This window comes from Cucurbita maxima, unplaced genomic scaffold (genome assembly GCF_002738345.1).
Source record: "Cucurbita maxima cultivar Rimu unplaced genomic scaffold, Cmax_1.0 Cma_Scf00024, whole genome shotgun sequence".
NCBI lineage: Eukaryota > Viridiplantae > Streptophyta > Magnoliopsida > Cucurbitales > Cucurbitaceae > Cucurbita > Cucurbita maxima.
Genome location: NW_019272040.1, coordinates 1,751,062 through 1,765,642, shown reverse-complemented (window position 1 = coordinate 1,765,642; position 14,581 = coordinate 1,751,062). Strand labels below are relative to the sequence as shown.

The following is a 14,581-nucleotide window of genomic DNA, read 5'->3' as shown; positions in this document are numbered from 1 at the left end:
GTGGCTTCAATATGTGATATCGAAGACTCTTTCTCAAGTAGATATGAGATATCTGGTATGCAATGGGAGATCGACCCTAAGAGTAAGCTATATTGTTTTATATCTTGTCCTTTCCACCCTCCCGAGTTGCAAATTTGGGTCAGGATCAGATCAACCAACGACTCGTAAATCATCACATCCTACGATTATAATCTATTGTGCAAATACGAACATAGCCATACGAAAACATCTTGGACTGCAAAACACACAAACTACATCCAAGTCAATTTCTCAGCCTCAAAGCATGAAGGACATTCATAACATTTATAAAACAATAAAAGGCAAACAGATTGAATACAAGAACCATACCTTACTGTTTCGGATTCATATCTATTCATGGTGAGTGAGATGGGAGTGTTCTATCCAAGTCATGGAAATTCTGATTTTAGAAGGTATCAGAGACAGACCACAGGCTCAACACCAAAAATGAGGCTCTAAGTAGTGGTTAGAACAGCAAAGAATTAGGAAAATGACATATAAGCAGCAAGAACAAGATGTATTGAGGCATGATCCAAGAACATACCAGCTCAAAGAAGATTTTAACAATGGAACGACCCAGTCTGGTTCTACAGGGAATGGTCATGGTATGCATAGGATTCCTAGCAAGAAGCCTCTAAGCTTTGTGATAGACCGTGCTCGGATTTGCCTACACATGCTTGCGAACCCATCAGTATACATGTCTACCTCATTGAATCAAGAATCTCGAATCTAACATGGAAACTAATATTAACGTTAAGAGCAAAAGCATATGTTGCAGAGGTTGAGAAAGGGTATGATGGCAGTTTGCAACAGCACGTCCAAACAGCCTGCAACATTTACAATCCTCCCGGTGATGCTAGCAAGTTGAAGCTGCAAAAGAAGTAGGATTCAGTGAATTCGGAATCTAAGAGAGTAAAGAGAGGATAAGATTACAACCATGGGCAAAGAGGAAGGGACCGATGAAACAAGAGGCGAGCAAATATTGAACATGTGAGATTCCACATTGGTTGGAAAGGGGAACGGAACATTCTTTATAAGGGTATGAAAACCTTTTTCTAACCTAAAGAGGACAATATTTGTTAGTGGTGGGCTTGGGCCGCTACAAATGGTATCAGAGCCAGACACTGGGTGATGTGCCAGCGAGGAGGTTGAGCCTGAAAGATGGGGTGGAGACGAGGCGATGTGCCAGCAAGGACGCTACGCATCGAAGAAGAGTGAATTGGGGGGACCCATATCGATTGGAGAGGAGAACGAGTGCTAGCGAGAACGCTGGGCCCTGAAGAGGGGTGGATTGTGAGATCCCACATTGATTGGAGAGAGGAATGAAACATTCTTTATAAGGGTGTGAAAACCTCTCCCTAGCAGACGCGTTCTATGGATGAGAATTCAAATGCAAATAGTACAAGAAAAAATGGATGAGAATTCAAATGCAAATAGTACGAGAAAAATGAATCCATACAAGACCATACCTGGATAGGCAAAACCCTTAAACGAAACCAAGTTTCTTTAGTCCAGAAGCTGTGATATCCGGAGCAAGCTTCCTTGGTATCAAATGCAATAAACCGACTCCATAATAGATACCACGGCGAAGCCACGTTACCAAAAATCATTACATGAGCAAGCACCACTCTTAAAATGGTGGAACCTATGAACATCACGAATAACTATTTCCCGATCGGTGATACTCGATAAAAACTTCATAACATCATGGCAATCTCCACAAATACGTAGATTTTTTAAGATACGAATTTTTTTTGTTGCGCTGGTATTTATAAGAGCAAAAGCAAGGGCCAATCTTTCACTGTGAAATCGAAGGTATTCCCTTTTTTCAGTTTCTTCTACATTATGAAGCACGTATTCAGTTTTGGGCACATATCCTATGGCAGTAAGTTCTTTATCAAGCTCCTCTAGCTTTAGATGTATTTCCTGAATTTGTGGATGTGAACAATCATGAGACACGAACGTGTGAGCTTGACCATTAGCCTCGACCCAGCTACACCCTGGCTCCTTTTTAACTCCTTTACTAGACATCAAAGTTCGAACTCTTTTGACATCGTCCCACTTTCCTTTTGTCGCAAAAATATTCGAGAGTAATATATAATTAGTCTCCTTCTCCGGTTGAAGGTCAATGAGTTTGTTTCCAGCTTTCTCACCCAAAGCCAAATTGCCATGCATTTTACAAGCTCCAAGGACAGTCTCCCATATCAGTGCATGTTGTGATAGTTGCATTTTTTTAATGAAATCTTCGAGCTCATCGAATTTTCCCACACGGCCTAGAATATCAACCATACAAGCACAGTGGTTCACGGTCAGAGAAATACCAAAATCTCTATACATAGAGTTAAAATGTTTTTTGCCCTCTTCAACTAAGCCTTGGTGACTGCATGCAGAAAGAATGCCTATGAAGGTGACCTCGTCGGGCGATATGCCTTCGTCTAACATCATCTGAAACGCCTCGAGAGCTTTATTTCCTTGCCCGTTTTGTGAATATCCACATATAATAGTGTTCCATGCGACTGTATCTCGACAAATCAAAGCTTCGAATAACATCTCAGCCTCTTCCATGCAACCACATTTTGCGTACATGTCGACAAGGGCACTACCAACAAACATATCACTTAAGTGTCCACTCTTAAAAGCCATGGAATGTAGTTGTTGTCCACCTTCTAGAGAAGCGAGGGACGAGCAACCACTCAAACAGCCAGCAAGCGTGAACTCATTCGGCTTCACACCTTCCTGTTGCATCTGCCTGAAATAACTAAGAGCCTTTTCCCCCTGGTTCGTCTGTGCATGACTCGTAATGATAACTGTCCAAGTAAAAAGATCTCTAGAACTTAACCTGTTGAAAGCTACATCAGCATCTTCCATGCACATACACTTGGCGTACATGTCAATCAGAGCTGTTTGAACAAAATCGTTATCATCCAGATCATTTTTGATGATATGGGTATGTACTTGCCTCCCAAAGTGCACATCTAAAAAACAAGAACACGATCTTAAAATACCGATAAAAGTATACATGTTCGGTATAAAACCGTCCTCTAACAGGTGACCAAAGATAGTAAGTGAACGATCGTACATTCCAGAGTCATGAAATCCAGATAAATATGTATTCCACGAAACCAAATCTCGTTCGATCATCGATTCAAACAACCTTGCACCCTCATTCACACATCCACTTTTCATGTACATTGTGACTAATGCATTGTTGATTGAAATATCAGTTTCAAATCCATATTTCCAAACACAAGCATGAATGCTTCGCCCATATCGATAATCTTCCATATTTGTAGCGGCACTTACGAGGCTGCAAATAGTATAATGGTTTGGTCTAGTACTACTCGATCGCATTAAGTGGAATAACTTAATTGATTCGCCGCTTTGTCCTTGCTGATCAAGGCATGTAATCATGGCACTCCAAACAACTATATCAGGCTTTTTAATCTTTTTGAAAACTTCTAATGCATCAATTGCCATCCCACACTTCGAGTACGTATCGACCAAACCACAACCTAAGAATTCATCGCCTTCATACCCATATTTGATAATCAGGGAATGGATTACCTGCCCCTGTCGTAAATTTTTGGAGTTTGCACAACCCTTTAGTACCGTAGTTAACGTGAACTTGCTAGACTTCACATCTGATTCCATCATACAACAAAATAACTTCAAGACTCCAATCCCATCGCCCGCTTGAGCATAACCATTGAGTAGCACATTCCATGTCACTTCATTTTGCTCAGGTATACCAAAGAACATTCTAGACGCAAGTTCCATCTCTCCACATTTAGAATAAAGGTCAACAAGAGCAGATCCAACAAACAAATCTAGTAATAATCCAAGTTTAAAAGCTTGAGCATGCATCTGTTTTCCAAGATCTAAGGCCATACACAAAGAACATGCTTTTAATCCAGTAGCTAGAGTGAACTCATTGGGCATGATTCCTTCATTTTGCATCTCCTGAAATAAATAAATACTATCATTAACAAATCCTTCTGCCACAAGGCCTTGAATTAACGCCGTCCAAGAAACAACATCACGATCAGGCATTTTAGCTAGCACTAATCGAGCATATGCAGAGTACCTACACTTCGCATATACATTCACCAACGAAACCCACAAATGGGAATCTGGATTAATCACATCCTTGACGACAAGCCCATGGATCGCTTTTGCAGCACCTAAAGATCGATTCGATGCACATTCATGCAACATCCATGAATAATATTTCAACTTCTCCTTGCTACTCAAGCATACTCGATTTTCCATAACATCTTCAGTCTTTTGGTGTTCCAAGCTATATCTATGTGGGACATTCTGTACTCTATTCTTAAATTTATGACCAAATTGATCTTTTGACATTGAAATTCCAATAGAGTCAGAAGGGTACCTGGGCTTTGGTGGTATTTTGAAACTACTCCGTCGAATCGAAAACAACGAAGACCTAGTAGTAATTTGAAACTTGTTTGGGCATTGAGAGGAACTATGTAACCAACTAGATATCAACAGATTTTGGAACCCAAGAGGAGTACCATGAATTCTCATCGCAATGAAGTTCTGTTCCATCAATTCAGACCAAAAGAATTACTCCTACAGTAAAACTATATTCAGTAATACATCAAATTAAAGAAGAACAAAAACATTTGGAACTAATTTCATTTTAGGGTTCTATCATAAAGAACACATTTCACCTTGTATAAACAGACTTCAAGGAAGAATTAGAAGATTACCTTCTCTGTTATAACTCCAGAAACCAAATAAGGGGGAGTGACATCTAAAGCAGAGTTGTTCCACAACATACAAACCAGATGCAGCCACTTCCTCCTCGATAACTCCACGAGAGCTCAACAATTCGTTGGGAGATTTTTTCTCTACAATGAAGAAATTGGTAAGTTGTAAAAGTGATAAACAACGAAGATGTAACCAAATAAATGGAAGGGATGACAGATTGAAGCTAGAAATTGCAAGAATCAGTAGAACACAATCAAAGAAATTAAAATTTTAAAACATTAAGCTTAACAGGCGATGAAAGCTTGAGAAGTGAAGGTGGAGAGGTGGTATTAACTATTAATTTGAAAGTTTAATAATAAAAATAAAAATTTAAGGTAATTAAAGAACATGTTCTTTTTATTGAAGATTATGGCTGTAATCACTGAGCTTAAGAAATTCTCACCCAGACGAAACAACGAATAGAAGCGAGAGAGATGAACGGAGCAGTCGCCGGCGTATGAGAGAGAGGGGGAGGTAGCTCGTAAGGACGGCGGCGGTCCGCGGGAAGAAAACTGGAGGCGGGCGGCGGTCCGCGGGAAGAAAACTGGAGGCGGGCGGCGGAAGAAGTTTAATTCGTGGGCGCGGGAGGCTATGAACTCCTTACTTTGGAAACCTCAAACGTGCTTGCCAAGTATTAAAAGTGGGCCTGTTTAACAGCCCATTATTGGAATTTGGGCCCAAATAGCCCAACCCACCTATTTGTTCTTACTAAAATATATTTGTTTTGGCGAACACACAATTTTATTATTTAAAATTTTTTAAATAATATCTAATATAATTTTAATTTTATAGGACAAAAAAATGTTAAAAAAAAGTTTAAAAAATTCCTTCTTGGGCCTATGGGTTCCACTTGATTGGGCTATGGGCCGTGTGAAAGCCCAAAAATTTCCTTCTTGGGCCTATGGGTTCCACTTGATTGGGCTATGGGCCGTGTGAAAGCCCAAAAATTTCCTTCTTGGGCCTATGGGTTCCACTTGATTGGGCTATGGGCCGTGTGAAAGCCCAAAAATTTCCTTCTTGGGCCTATGGGTTCCACTTGATTGGGCTATGGGCCGTGTGAAAGCCCAAAAATTTCCTTCTCGACATATGGTCTTGTGACTTTGCTTAAACCCATGACCATTCCCTAAATTAACCAATGTGGGACACTTTCATCTAACACCTCCCCTCGAACAAAGGACGTCTCCCCTTAATCGAGGCTCCACTCCTTTGGAGTCTTAGTCATTTTTAACTGCCTTCGTACCTTCGAGGAGGCTTGACTCCTTTTTTCTTTTTGGAGTCATTTGTTCGACATTCGAGGATTTGCCAATCTTTTGGCACGACTAAATTTAGGGCATGGCTCTGATACCATGATAGACGAACACGACTCTCCACAATGGTATGATATTATCCACTTTGAGCATAAGCTCTCATGGCTTTGCTTTGGGCTTCCCAAAAGACCTCATACCAATGGAGAGTGTATTCTTAGATTATAAACTCATTACCATTGTAGAGAGTCGTGTTCGTCTAACATTGATTACTCCACATGACATAGCTGATACGTGACATCCGATTAGATATGACAAAAATCCGAAAGAGGAAATAATGTAAAATGAATAATAATAATAATAATAATAAAGAAAGATTATTAATTGAAGAAATTGAATGGCACATGATATGTTGAAGTGAGATAGACGAGTTGGAGCTTTCATTCACATGGCATAGCCAGATGTGATATGAGCTGTGTTTGTTTGTGTGTGGGGGGTTTTATTATACTTTTTTTTTTCTTTTTTGTTTAATAATTTCTCGTGATTTTAGCTCCAACCTCGTTTGATTGCACGTGTTTACAACACTAATATCTATTCAGGTATGAGATATCTGTTACACGATGCGAACCCCAAGGCCACTACTAGCAGATATTGTCAGTTTTCACATGTTACGTATCGTCGTTAGTCATACGATTTTAAAACGCGTCTACTAGGGAGAGGCTTCTACACTCTTATAAGAAATGTGAGATCTTCAGATACCATGGTGTGCCAGTAAGGATGTTGGCCCTCAAGACAGTAAATTGTGAGATCACACATCGATTGGAGAGGAAAACAAATCATTTCTTATAAGAGTGTGGAAACTTCTTCCTAATAGACGAGTTTTAAAATCGTCAGGTTAACAACAATACGTAACGGGTGAAAGCTGACAATAACTGCTAGCGATGAAGTTAGTATGAACAATAATAGTAAAAGGTTATTTATTATTGAAAAAGAGAGTGTTGCTTGAATTTGAAGAAAATGGGGATCTTCATGAATGTGAATGATGGAAAAACTTTCTTGAATTTCAAGTGTGTTCATGACTTTATGAGAGATGATGTTAAAAGATTCAACTAACTCCCAAAATTAATTTTTTAATTTTTTTTTTCTTGATAATTTTTAAAAAAATGATCACGTACATCGAGAGTGAGTTAAGTCGATTCATCTTGCATCACCTACGGCCAAGTGATGTATGCTCGAGCCTCTGATCCCGGTTCAAGAAGAAAGTTTTAAAAAACGGAGACACAGAGATTTCGAAATAGAGTTTTAAAAGCAAGATTTGAGAAATTGAAATTGGCTTACGACATATAACTATTGAGTAGGGAGAAGTGATATCAGAGTCAAGTTCGGGTCCTAGGGAGGAGTATGAATGACCAAGTAGATATAAAATTAAAAGTTTAGAGAATTATTACACCGTTGTCCGTCAAGACATAGGTCCTTCGTATTTGATTCAACTTCAAAATTTAATGTTCATAAATTATGTTCGGAAATATGTTTGTTCGTGCTTCGAGTATCCATATGTTTTTAAATGAAACACAATATTTGTTTTCACGTGTTTTAGTCATGAAATCGTGACTCGAACAATCTAAATAAAGGTTACCATCCAGCCAAAATTCAACTCTATTTATCTCTAATGTATGTTACATTAATAAATAAAATCTTACATTACTAACATCGGTTACAAACATTAAATATTCTTAATTTTTTTTTTAAAGTAGGGTCGGATTGTAACCCTGTATTCGAGTGGATTGAGTTGATCCGACAAAAAAAAATATCAAACACGTAAAAAATATCCCACGCTTAATGAATCACGTCTAGTTGCATTGATATATGACTAAGTTCAATCATGCCAGAGAATTTAATGAGGCAAGCTAATTAGGTGGAGTCGCCCCCACTAGTGGCTTAGACTTGGACCACGCGACTATCCACAATTATATTAGGTTAAATATCCCACAATTATATATATCCACCGAGCAGACTTTTGTAAATGTACTTGAAATATTCTTTACATTCTCTCTTATGGTACAGAACTGATGTCATCAATACAAATCATTTAGCCAATATTCTCATGTATTTTCTCTATCATGTTCTTTGTGTTCATCTAGATTAAGTGTGTGTGTTGTTGTGCGATCCTAATAATATGATATCGTCACTTTGAGTATATAATCTCATGACTTTGCTCTCGTAGCAATGGTGATATATTCTTTACTTATAAACTCATGATCATTTTCTTAATTAGTGGATGTGGACTCTCTACCAATAATCCACAACTTACAATGTTTTATAAATTATTGAATAATAAAACTTTAGATTTATAATCTAAATATAAACATGTTTGGGTAACACATAAATATATATTTTTTCGATTCATTCTTTTGTTCTTCGTTTAATCGAAGATTTCTAGCTTTATTATATATATATATATATATATATATATATATATATATGTATGTATGTGGAAAGAAATAGTGATTTATGAGTTGTTAGGCACGCTTTGAAGCAGTGATTTTGAAGCTTTGAAATTTCATGTGTTAATGTCAGTAAAAGAATGCCCATAATCATTCCATTAATTATTCTCTTAATCCCCAAAAATAATAATAATAAATTCATTCCATTTGCCTTTCACTTCATATAAATCTGTGTTTTACCCCCAAATCCCAATTTCATACGTTCTCTCTCTCATGGCTGAAACCCCAAATCAGATTGTCTTCGTCAGTTTCAGTTGATTTCATCTCCAATTTCATCACAGCTACAGCTTGAAGTGTGTGTGCATTTTGAATAATCCAAGGAAATTTTGCTATTATGAAGGATTTTCCTTCTTGTTTCGGCGAAAATGGCGTCCAAATTGCAGATTCTTCGTCTTCTTCTTCTTCGTCGTCTTCGAGTATCAGTAAAGCCGCTCAAAACCTAGTCACCTGCGTCTACCAGTGTAAGTTACGCGGCCGATTGAGCTTCATCGTTCTAACATGGACCAAGCATTTGATGGGACAAGGTCTCTCGCTTCAAATCGAAAACTCTGCTAATCAATACCTCTGTAAGGTAGAAATTAAGCCGTGGCTGTTCTCCAAAAAGAGAGGATCGAAGATCGTCGACGTTGATTTCAATAAAATGGAGATATACTGGGATTTAGCAAACGCCAAATTCGGCTGCGGACCGGAGCCGGAGGAAGGATTCTTCGTTGCTGTGGTATTCGATCGAGAGCTCGTATTCCTCGTCGGTGATTTACCGACGGAAGCTTCCAAGAAGATCACCGGCGTCTCCACTACCACGGCCACGGCGGCGGTGTTTGTGGCGAGGAGAGAGCACGTGTTCGGGAAGAAATCGTACTACGCGAAGGCTCAATTCAGCGAGAAAGGAGAAACGCACAATCTGTGGATCGAATGCGATACTAGTGGAGGATTGAAGGAGCCGAGTTTAGTGATTCGAATCGACAGCAAGACGGCGATGCAGATCAAGAGGCTGAAATGGAAGTTCAGAGGGAATCATACAATTATGGTGGACGGAATTCCGGTGCAGGTCATGTGGGATGTTCATAATTGGCTCTTTGGAAGCTCCGCCATGAGTAGTGCTGTGTTCATGTTTCAAACGCATAAGAGCAGTGGAAGCCATAGCCAATCCAGTTTTGATTCTTCTTCTTCTTCTTCTACTACTTCTTCTTCTTACTGTCAACAGAGTAAAGATTCGAAGTTGCAGGGTTTGGATTTCTCCTTGATGTTATATGCTTGGAGAAATGAATGAATAGAGAAAATAGTTTTTTTTTTCCTTCTCTAAAATTCATGGAGAATCAAGCACACTATTAAATTAAGAAAATTAAACAAAGCGTTTACTTTTTCTTATAAAGATTCGAACCAACCTTAGCTTTAATTTTTTCTCTTTCTTTTGGAGTTCAAAAGGTATTTTATTTTATTTTATTTATTTTTCCACACATGATATAGAAATCTACCTTGCCTTTGTTCTTATTTGGCTATCAATTGCACAACATCTTAAGCTACATTCTACATTCCACTTTTTCTTTTTTCTTTTTTCTTGTGGGATCTCTTTGAAATTTAAATTTTCAATGTTGGATGGTTGTTGATCATTTTTTCTATTCAATATTGGATAGATTTCGAGTGAGCAGATTGCTTTACTTCTCTGGAGAAAGATGCAAAGACAGAAATAACACTGAGCGTGGAAGTGAAAGGACAATCACTCATTCTTAAAACATAAAAAAGCGAGCAAAAAAAAGGGAGAAAAGCTTTGAATAACACTGAGCGTGGAAGTGAAAGGACAATCACTCATTCTTAAAACATAAAAAAACGAGCAAAAAAAAGGGAGAAAAGCTCTGCGTTCGTAATTTTCTGTAGCTGGATTCTCCAAAGTCCACTCGTTAAGCTAGAGTGATATATTACAATTTACCTCCCCCTACAAAGAGAGAGAGCGGGATGAGGGAAGACCTTCGCGTCCAATCGGAGGGCTATAATTCACCATTTGCATTCCTTGTTGCTTACTTCGTTAATGTGTGTGGAAGTCACCAAAGAAAAAGCGAAAAAAAGAAAGAAAAAAAAAACCCGTGCTCTACCAAAACCCGAACCGAGGAGACATCAGGAATCATTTTTTCTTATCAGGCTCACCTAAAAGTTCCAACAAACTTAAAGACCACATGCTTCAGCACCTACATAATTGTGATACATTAAATGTTCTTTACCATTCCCAGTTTGTAATTTTCTCTAAAAAAGCACACACGATGCCAAAGAAGAGAATTGCTATGTCTGATGTTGAGCTAAGAATTATTGAAAACTATTTTACTATCTCTAGTGAAAACTCATTCCATTTCCTCACCAAATATAATCAGATTCCCAGTTCCACATATAAGAATGCAATTATTCTATGTAATAATAGGGGATCAATTGTCACAGGAAAAAAGATGACGATACTCCGTACCTGAGTCCATATATACAACTTCCAGAGAAATCGATTCACGAACCAGAGAAATCGTGCCTGGTTGCACCGTATATGTAGAGAACATTATTCAGAAATCATTGTAGATTGTACAGCTTCTCCTCATGTCTTGTTTCCTTAACTTGCCTCTGGTTAACGATGTAAAGATGTCGAACAATCAGCGTGTCATGAATCTTGAATCCACACCCTCACTGATCTATCCCCATCAAGTCCTGCAGATGCAATCTTGTTCTCAGTTGGGTGACAGGATACAGAAATGACAACATCAGTGTGGCCTTCAAGTTTCTGAATCATGGTTTTCTGCTGTAGATCCCATATGTACACACATTTATCCTCCGATCCACTGACGATGTATTTTCCATTCGTGACAGAAAACGTGGACACGATGCAATGGACTCTATTCACGTGTCCCGTATATATCTTCAAAAACTTCCCAGCTGAGTAGTTCCATAGCTTCTGCAACCCCAAATACAAAATATAAGTTAAAAGATGTGTGCATCACAAAAGCTATAAACTAATTGTGTCAACTACCGGTATAAAGCTGCACTTAATCATATGAATACAAAATCACAATTGCTACTTCTCTCCAACAAAATTCCGTAGTTTTTTGAATACCAAGTTGCGAAGGACTAAATTTGATCTAGCCAACAGAACATTCTAAATAAAAAATTCGAAGTAGGTGAACTTAGTTGGTTGTTAGTCTCCAAAACTAAATACTCGAGCTTGTTCTTCTTATACTTAAGAGAAAGCCAATCCTTCAGACATTGTCATACTTGAGCTAGTTACTCGAGCTTGTTCTTCTATTCATTCATTTTATCTCAATGAAGGCTGGCTTTCTCGTAAAAAAACCAGACAAGTTGGAGCTACATACTGCACATAGTTCATAGACTTGTAGCACAAATTAAGAAGACAAGAACTGGAAATCTTCAAATTGACTATAGACGAGATATGATTACGCTAAATTTTGGGGAGTTGACAGATCTATATATACCAAAAATTGACCATAAATTTTAATGTTCTTATATCCTACAGACATAATATAATAAGCAGTTCGGAATAATTTCAGAATCTTAATAATTCAGGATTTTCAAATGTCCTGAAGCTCAATATCCTATGCTTTTAATCGACTGGAATGTAATCAAGGATACAACGGGATTAATCATTCCGAACTTCGTCTGTGCTAAGTTAAAACCCCTGATCCTGGAATGTCACCATATGACTCAACTGGTTTAAGAAACCACACCACAATACATATTTTAATCAATCCTCATCTAAATTTCATCAAGTAGAAAATTTAAGAAATCAATCTTCATCTAATTTCACTAAGAAGTTAGAAACATTAAGAAGACTGGTAGTGCACCATTGCTAGAAACTTAAACAACCCAAAAAGGTTCCTCCTTCGGTATTCAAATAAGGGTTTCCTGCAAATGCCTTCAGTTTTCTAATCCAAACGTGGATTATCGGACCATGCCAAAGGGGTGGGCAGGCATTAGGAAATGAAATATCTTGAACAATTTGGTGGGTGATTGGGGCTTAAGCTAGTTTCAGAGTAGGACAGCTGTTTGAAGGAGCAAAGTAAAAGGAAAAATAGGTAAACGAGAAGACCGTGCGAGCATGAATTGATAGTACATTCTTATTCTAGATGGAAAAAACAGTAGGAACGTTTATGATCCAGAAAATCCGTCACATTTGTTGGAAATCACGAACCACCACAATAGTATGGTACTGTCCACTTTGAGCATAAGCTCTCATGGCTTTGCTTTTGATTTCCCCAAAAGACCTCATACCAATGGAGATAGTGTTCCTTACTTATAAACTCATTATCTTCCTCCTAAAGATCTCATACCTATGTAGATAGTGTTCCTTACTTATAAACCCATGATCTTCCTCCTTAGTCAACGTGGTACTACCCTCCCAACAACCCTCAACAAGATTAGCTCGCAGTTTCCTCTTTCCTTAAAAAATTCCATTCTGAAAATAGCATTGCGATATTTCCAGCAATCTCAATGGTTTCAATAATCAACAGCCAACCAGCATCATATCATCAAGAAATCAATTTCAAAACTCAAAAAACTAATAAGCACAAGACCTCAGTCTGAAAACTTACAAGAGTGTCATTGAGAGTAGCAACAAGTATAAACTTGCCATTGGGCGAGAACTTAGCAAAGGATACAGCAGGGACCTTATCATCAATTAGAGTCTTCAAGCACGTCCCAGTAGAAGCGTCCCAAATCTTACAGGAACCATCATGACTACCAGAAACAATAAGCGAACCATCACGATTAAAATGAACGGAAGTAACAGGCATAGAGTGAGCCCTTATAACATGAAGGCACTTGCCCGTCTTCACCTCCCAAATCCGAATCGTCTCATCAAAGGAACCCGAAACAATAAGATTAGATTGAGGATTGAAATTGACGCAGAATACAAAATCGGAATGACCTCGTAGGGTTTTGACGCACTCGCCGGTGGAAGAACGGGCGTCCCAAATGCGGAGAGTGCGATCGTCGGAGGCGGAGCAAATGTAATGGGAATCGGAAGACCAGGCGAGATCAGAGATGCCTTCGGAGTGGCCAACGAGGCGGTGGCGAAGGGTGAGGGAGGAAGAGGACCAGATGATTAGGGTTTTGTCGAGAGAGGCAGAAGCTAAGAGAGTTCCATCGTTGGAGAATTTGACACAGGAGACGGCGCGTGTGTGTGCCGTCAAGGTTTTCAGATGCCGGTAGGGTTTGTACGCTTGCTGTTGATTCCCGCCGCCGCTTGCCATGGAAGAGAGTCGGCGAGAAAGTTGCTGCAAAATTTCGGCACTACTTGTATGGTTTTTTTAAGTCAACTTTTTAATCTCTGACCCTCCCCCTCCTATTTATACTTTTTATAATGATATATATATATATATATAATTTATGAATTTGTGAGTTATTTTTCTTTTTGATTTACTTTCTAGACCAATATTTTTAAAAACTAAGATAATTTTTTTTTAAAACTAAAAAATAGTTTTAAATTGGACTAAAATTCAAATAAACTTTTAAACCAAATAAAATTTATTGTAAATAAATCAGTTTCTCGAAGGGATATTTTAACCAATAATTTTTTAATACATACTTTAATCAGTTAAAAGTTTTTTTTTTAATAATTATTTAAACAAATATTTTAACCTTTAATTTCTTAATACATGCTTTAATCAATTCAAACTTTTTTTTTTACAATTATTTAAACTAAATTTAGTTTTTTTTTTTTTTTTCTAAATTTGATCCATAACTTTTTCTTTTTTCCTGTTTTTTGAGGTCTATTTTGTTATTTACTTTTTATTAATGTTTTCAAAAACCAAGATAGTTTCGAAAACAAAAAAATATATAGTTCTTTTTAATAATATTTAGCAAAAAATCTAATAAAGATGAAAATTATAGTAAAAAAAATGGTGAGAAAAGCTAAAAACGAACCTAATTTTGACATTTATAGAGATTGATTTCAAGCATGGTTTTATAATCCAAACGGGTAGCTGTTTTCGAATCCTCGAAAAAACGTATTGATATCTCGTTATTTATTTTTATAAATACATATATACGGTTGTTAGC

General features: G+C 37.7%; 3 protein-coding genes across 5 annotated transcripts; 1 reads left to right on the top strand and 2 right to left on the bottom strand.

Moving 5' to 3' along the window:
• Positions 1-733: 733 nt before the first annotated feature.
• Positions 734-5,330, bottom strand: LOC111497601 (pentatricopeptide repeat-containing protein At2g03880, mitochondrial-like). 3 transcript variants are annotated; one of them, XM_023148434.1, is made up of 4 exons: positions 5,192-5,330; positions 4,749-4,889; positions 1,488-4,575; positions 734-888 (listed from the first exon to the last, which is right to left on the bottom strand). In XM_023148434.1, the coding sequence occupies exons 2-3, from the start codon at positions 4,815-4,817 to the stop codon at positions 1,615-1,617; spliced, it is 3,030 nt and encodes a 1,009-aa protein (XP_023004202.1). In that variant the 5' UTR covers positions 4,818-4,889; positions 5,192-5,330; the 3' UTR covers positions 734-888; positions 1,488-1,614. The 3 variants fall into 3 exon arrangements, with proteins under 3 accessions (XP_023004202.1, XP_023004204.1, XP_023004203.1); XM_023148436.1 differs by lacking the exons at positions 4,749-4,889; positions 5,192-5,330 and having other exon boundaries at positions 1,488-3,978; positions 4,107-4,199; positions 4,409-4,500; XM_023148435.1 differs by lacking the exon at positions 5,192-5,330 and having other exon boundaries at positions 1,488-4,608; positions 4,749-4,838.
• Positions 5,331-8,674: 3,344 nt separating this feature from the next.
• On the top strand, positions 8,675-9,908 carry LOC111497994. Its single transcript, XM_023149035.1, has one exon. The coding sequence runs from the start codon at positions 8,871-8,873 to the stop codon at positions 9,804-9,806; it is 936 nt and encodes a 311-aa protein (XP_023004803.1). The 5' UTR covers positions 8,675-8,870; the 3' UTR covers positions 9,807-9,908.
• A 914-nt stretch (positions 9,909-10,822) lies between these two features.
• On the bottom strand, positions 10,823-13,843 carry LOC111497951 (COMPASS-like H3K4 histone methylase component WDR5B). The gene is made up of 2 exons (XM_023148968.1): positions 13,114-13,843; positions 10,823-11,462 (listed from the first exon to the last, which is right to left on the bottom strand). Exons 1-2 carry the CDS (start codon positions 13,771-13,773, stop codon positions 11,172-11,174), a joined length of 951 nt encoding a protein of 316 aa, XP_023004736.1. The 5' UTR covers positions 13,774-13,843; the 3' UTR covers positions 10,823-11,171.
• Positions 13,844-14,581: the final 738 nt, after the last annotated feature.

Excerpts from the sequence above, each read along its gene's own strand:
- LOC111497601 (XM_023148434.1), bottom strand. The coding sequence starts at position 4,817 with ATGTTGTGGAACAACTCTGCTTTAGATGTCACTCCCCCTTATTTGGTT. Across the intron at positions 4,576-4,748 it reads CTGGAGTTATAACAGAGAAG|AACTTCATTGCGATGAGAAT; the intron begins GTAATCTTCTAA and ends TTGATGGAACAG.
- LOC111497994 (XM_023149035.1), top strand. The coding sequence starts at position 8,871 with ATGAAGGATTTTCCTTCTTGTTTCGGCGAAAATGGCGTCCAAATTGCA.
- LOC111497951 (XM_023148968.1), bottom strand. The coding sequence starts at position 13,773 with ATGGCAAGCGGCGGCGGGAATCAACAGCAAGCGTACAAACCCTACCGG. Across the intron at positions 11,463-13,113 it reads CTACTCTCAATGACACTCTT|AAGCTATGGAACTACTCAGC; the intron begins GTAAGTTTTCAG and ends TTGGGGTTGCAG.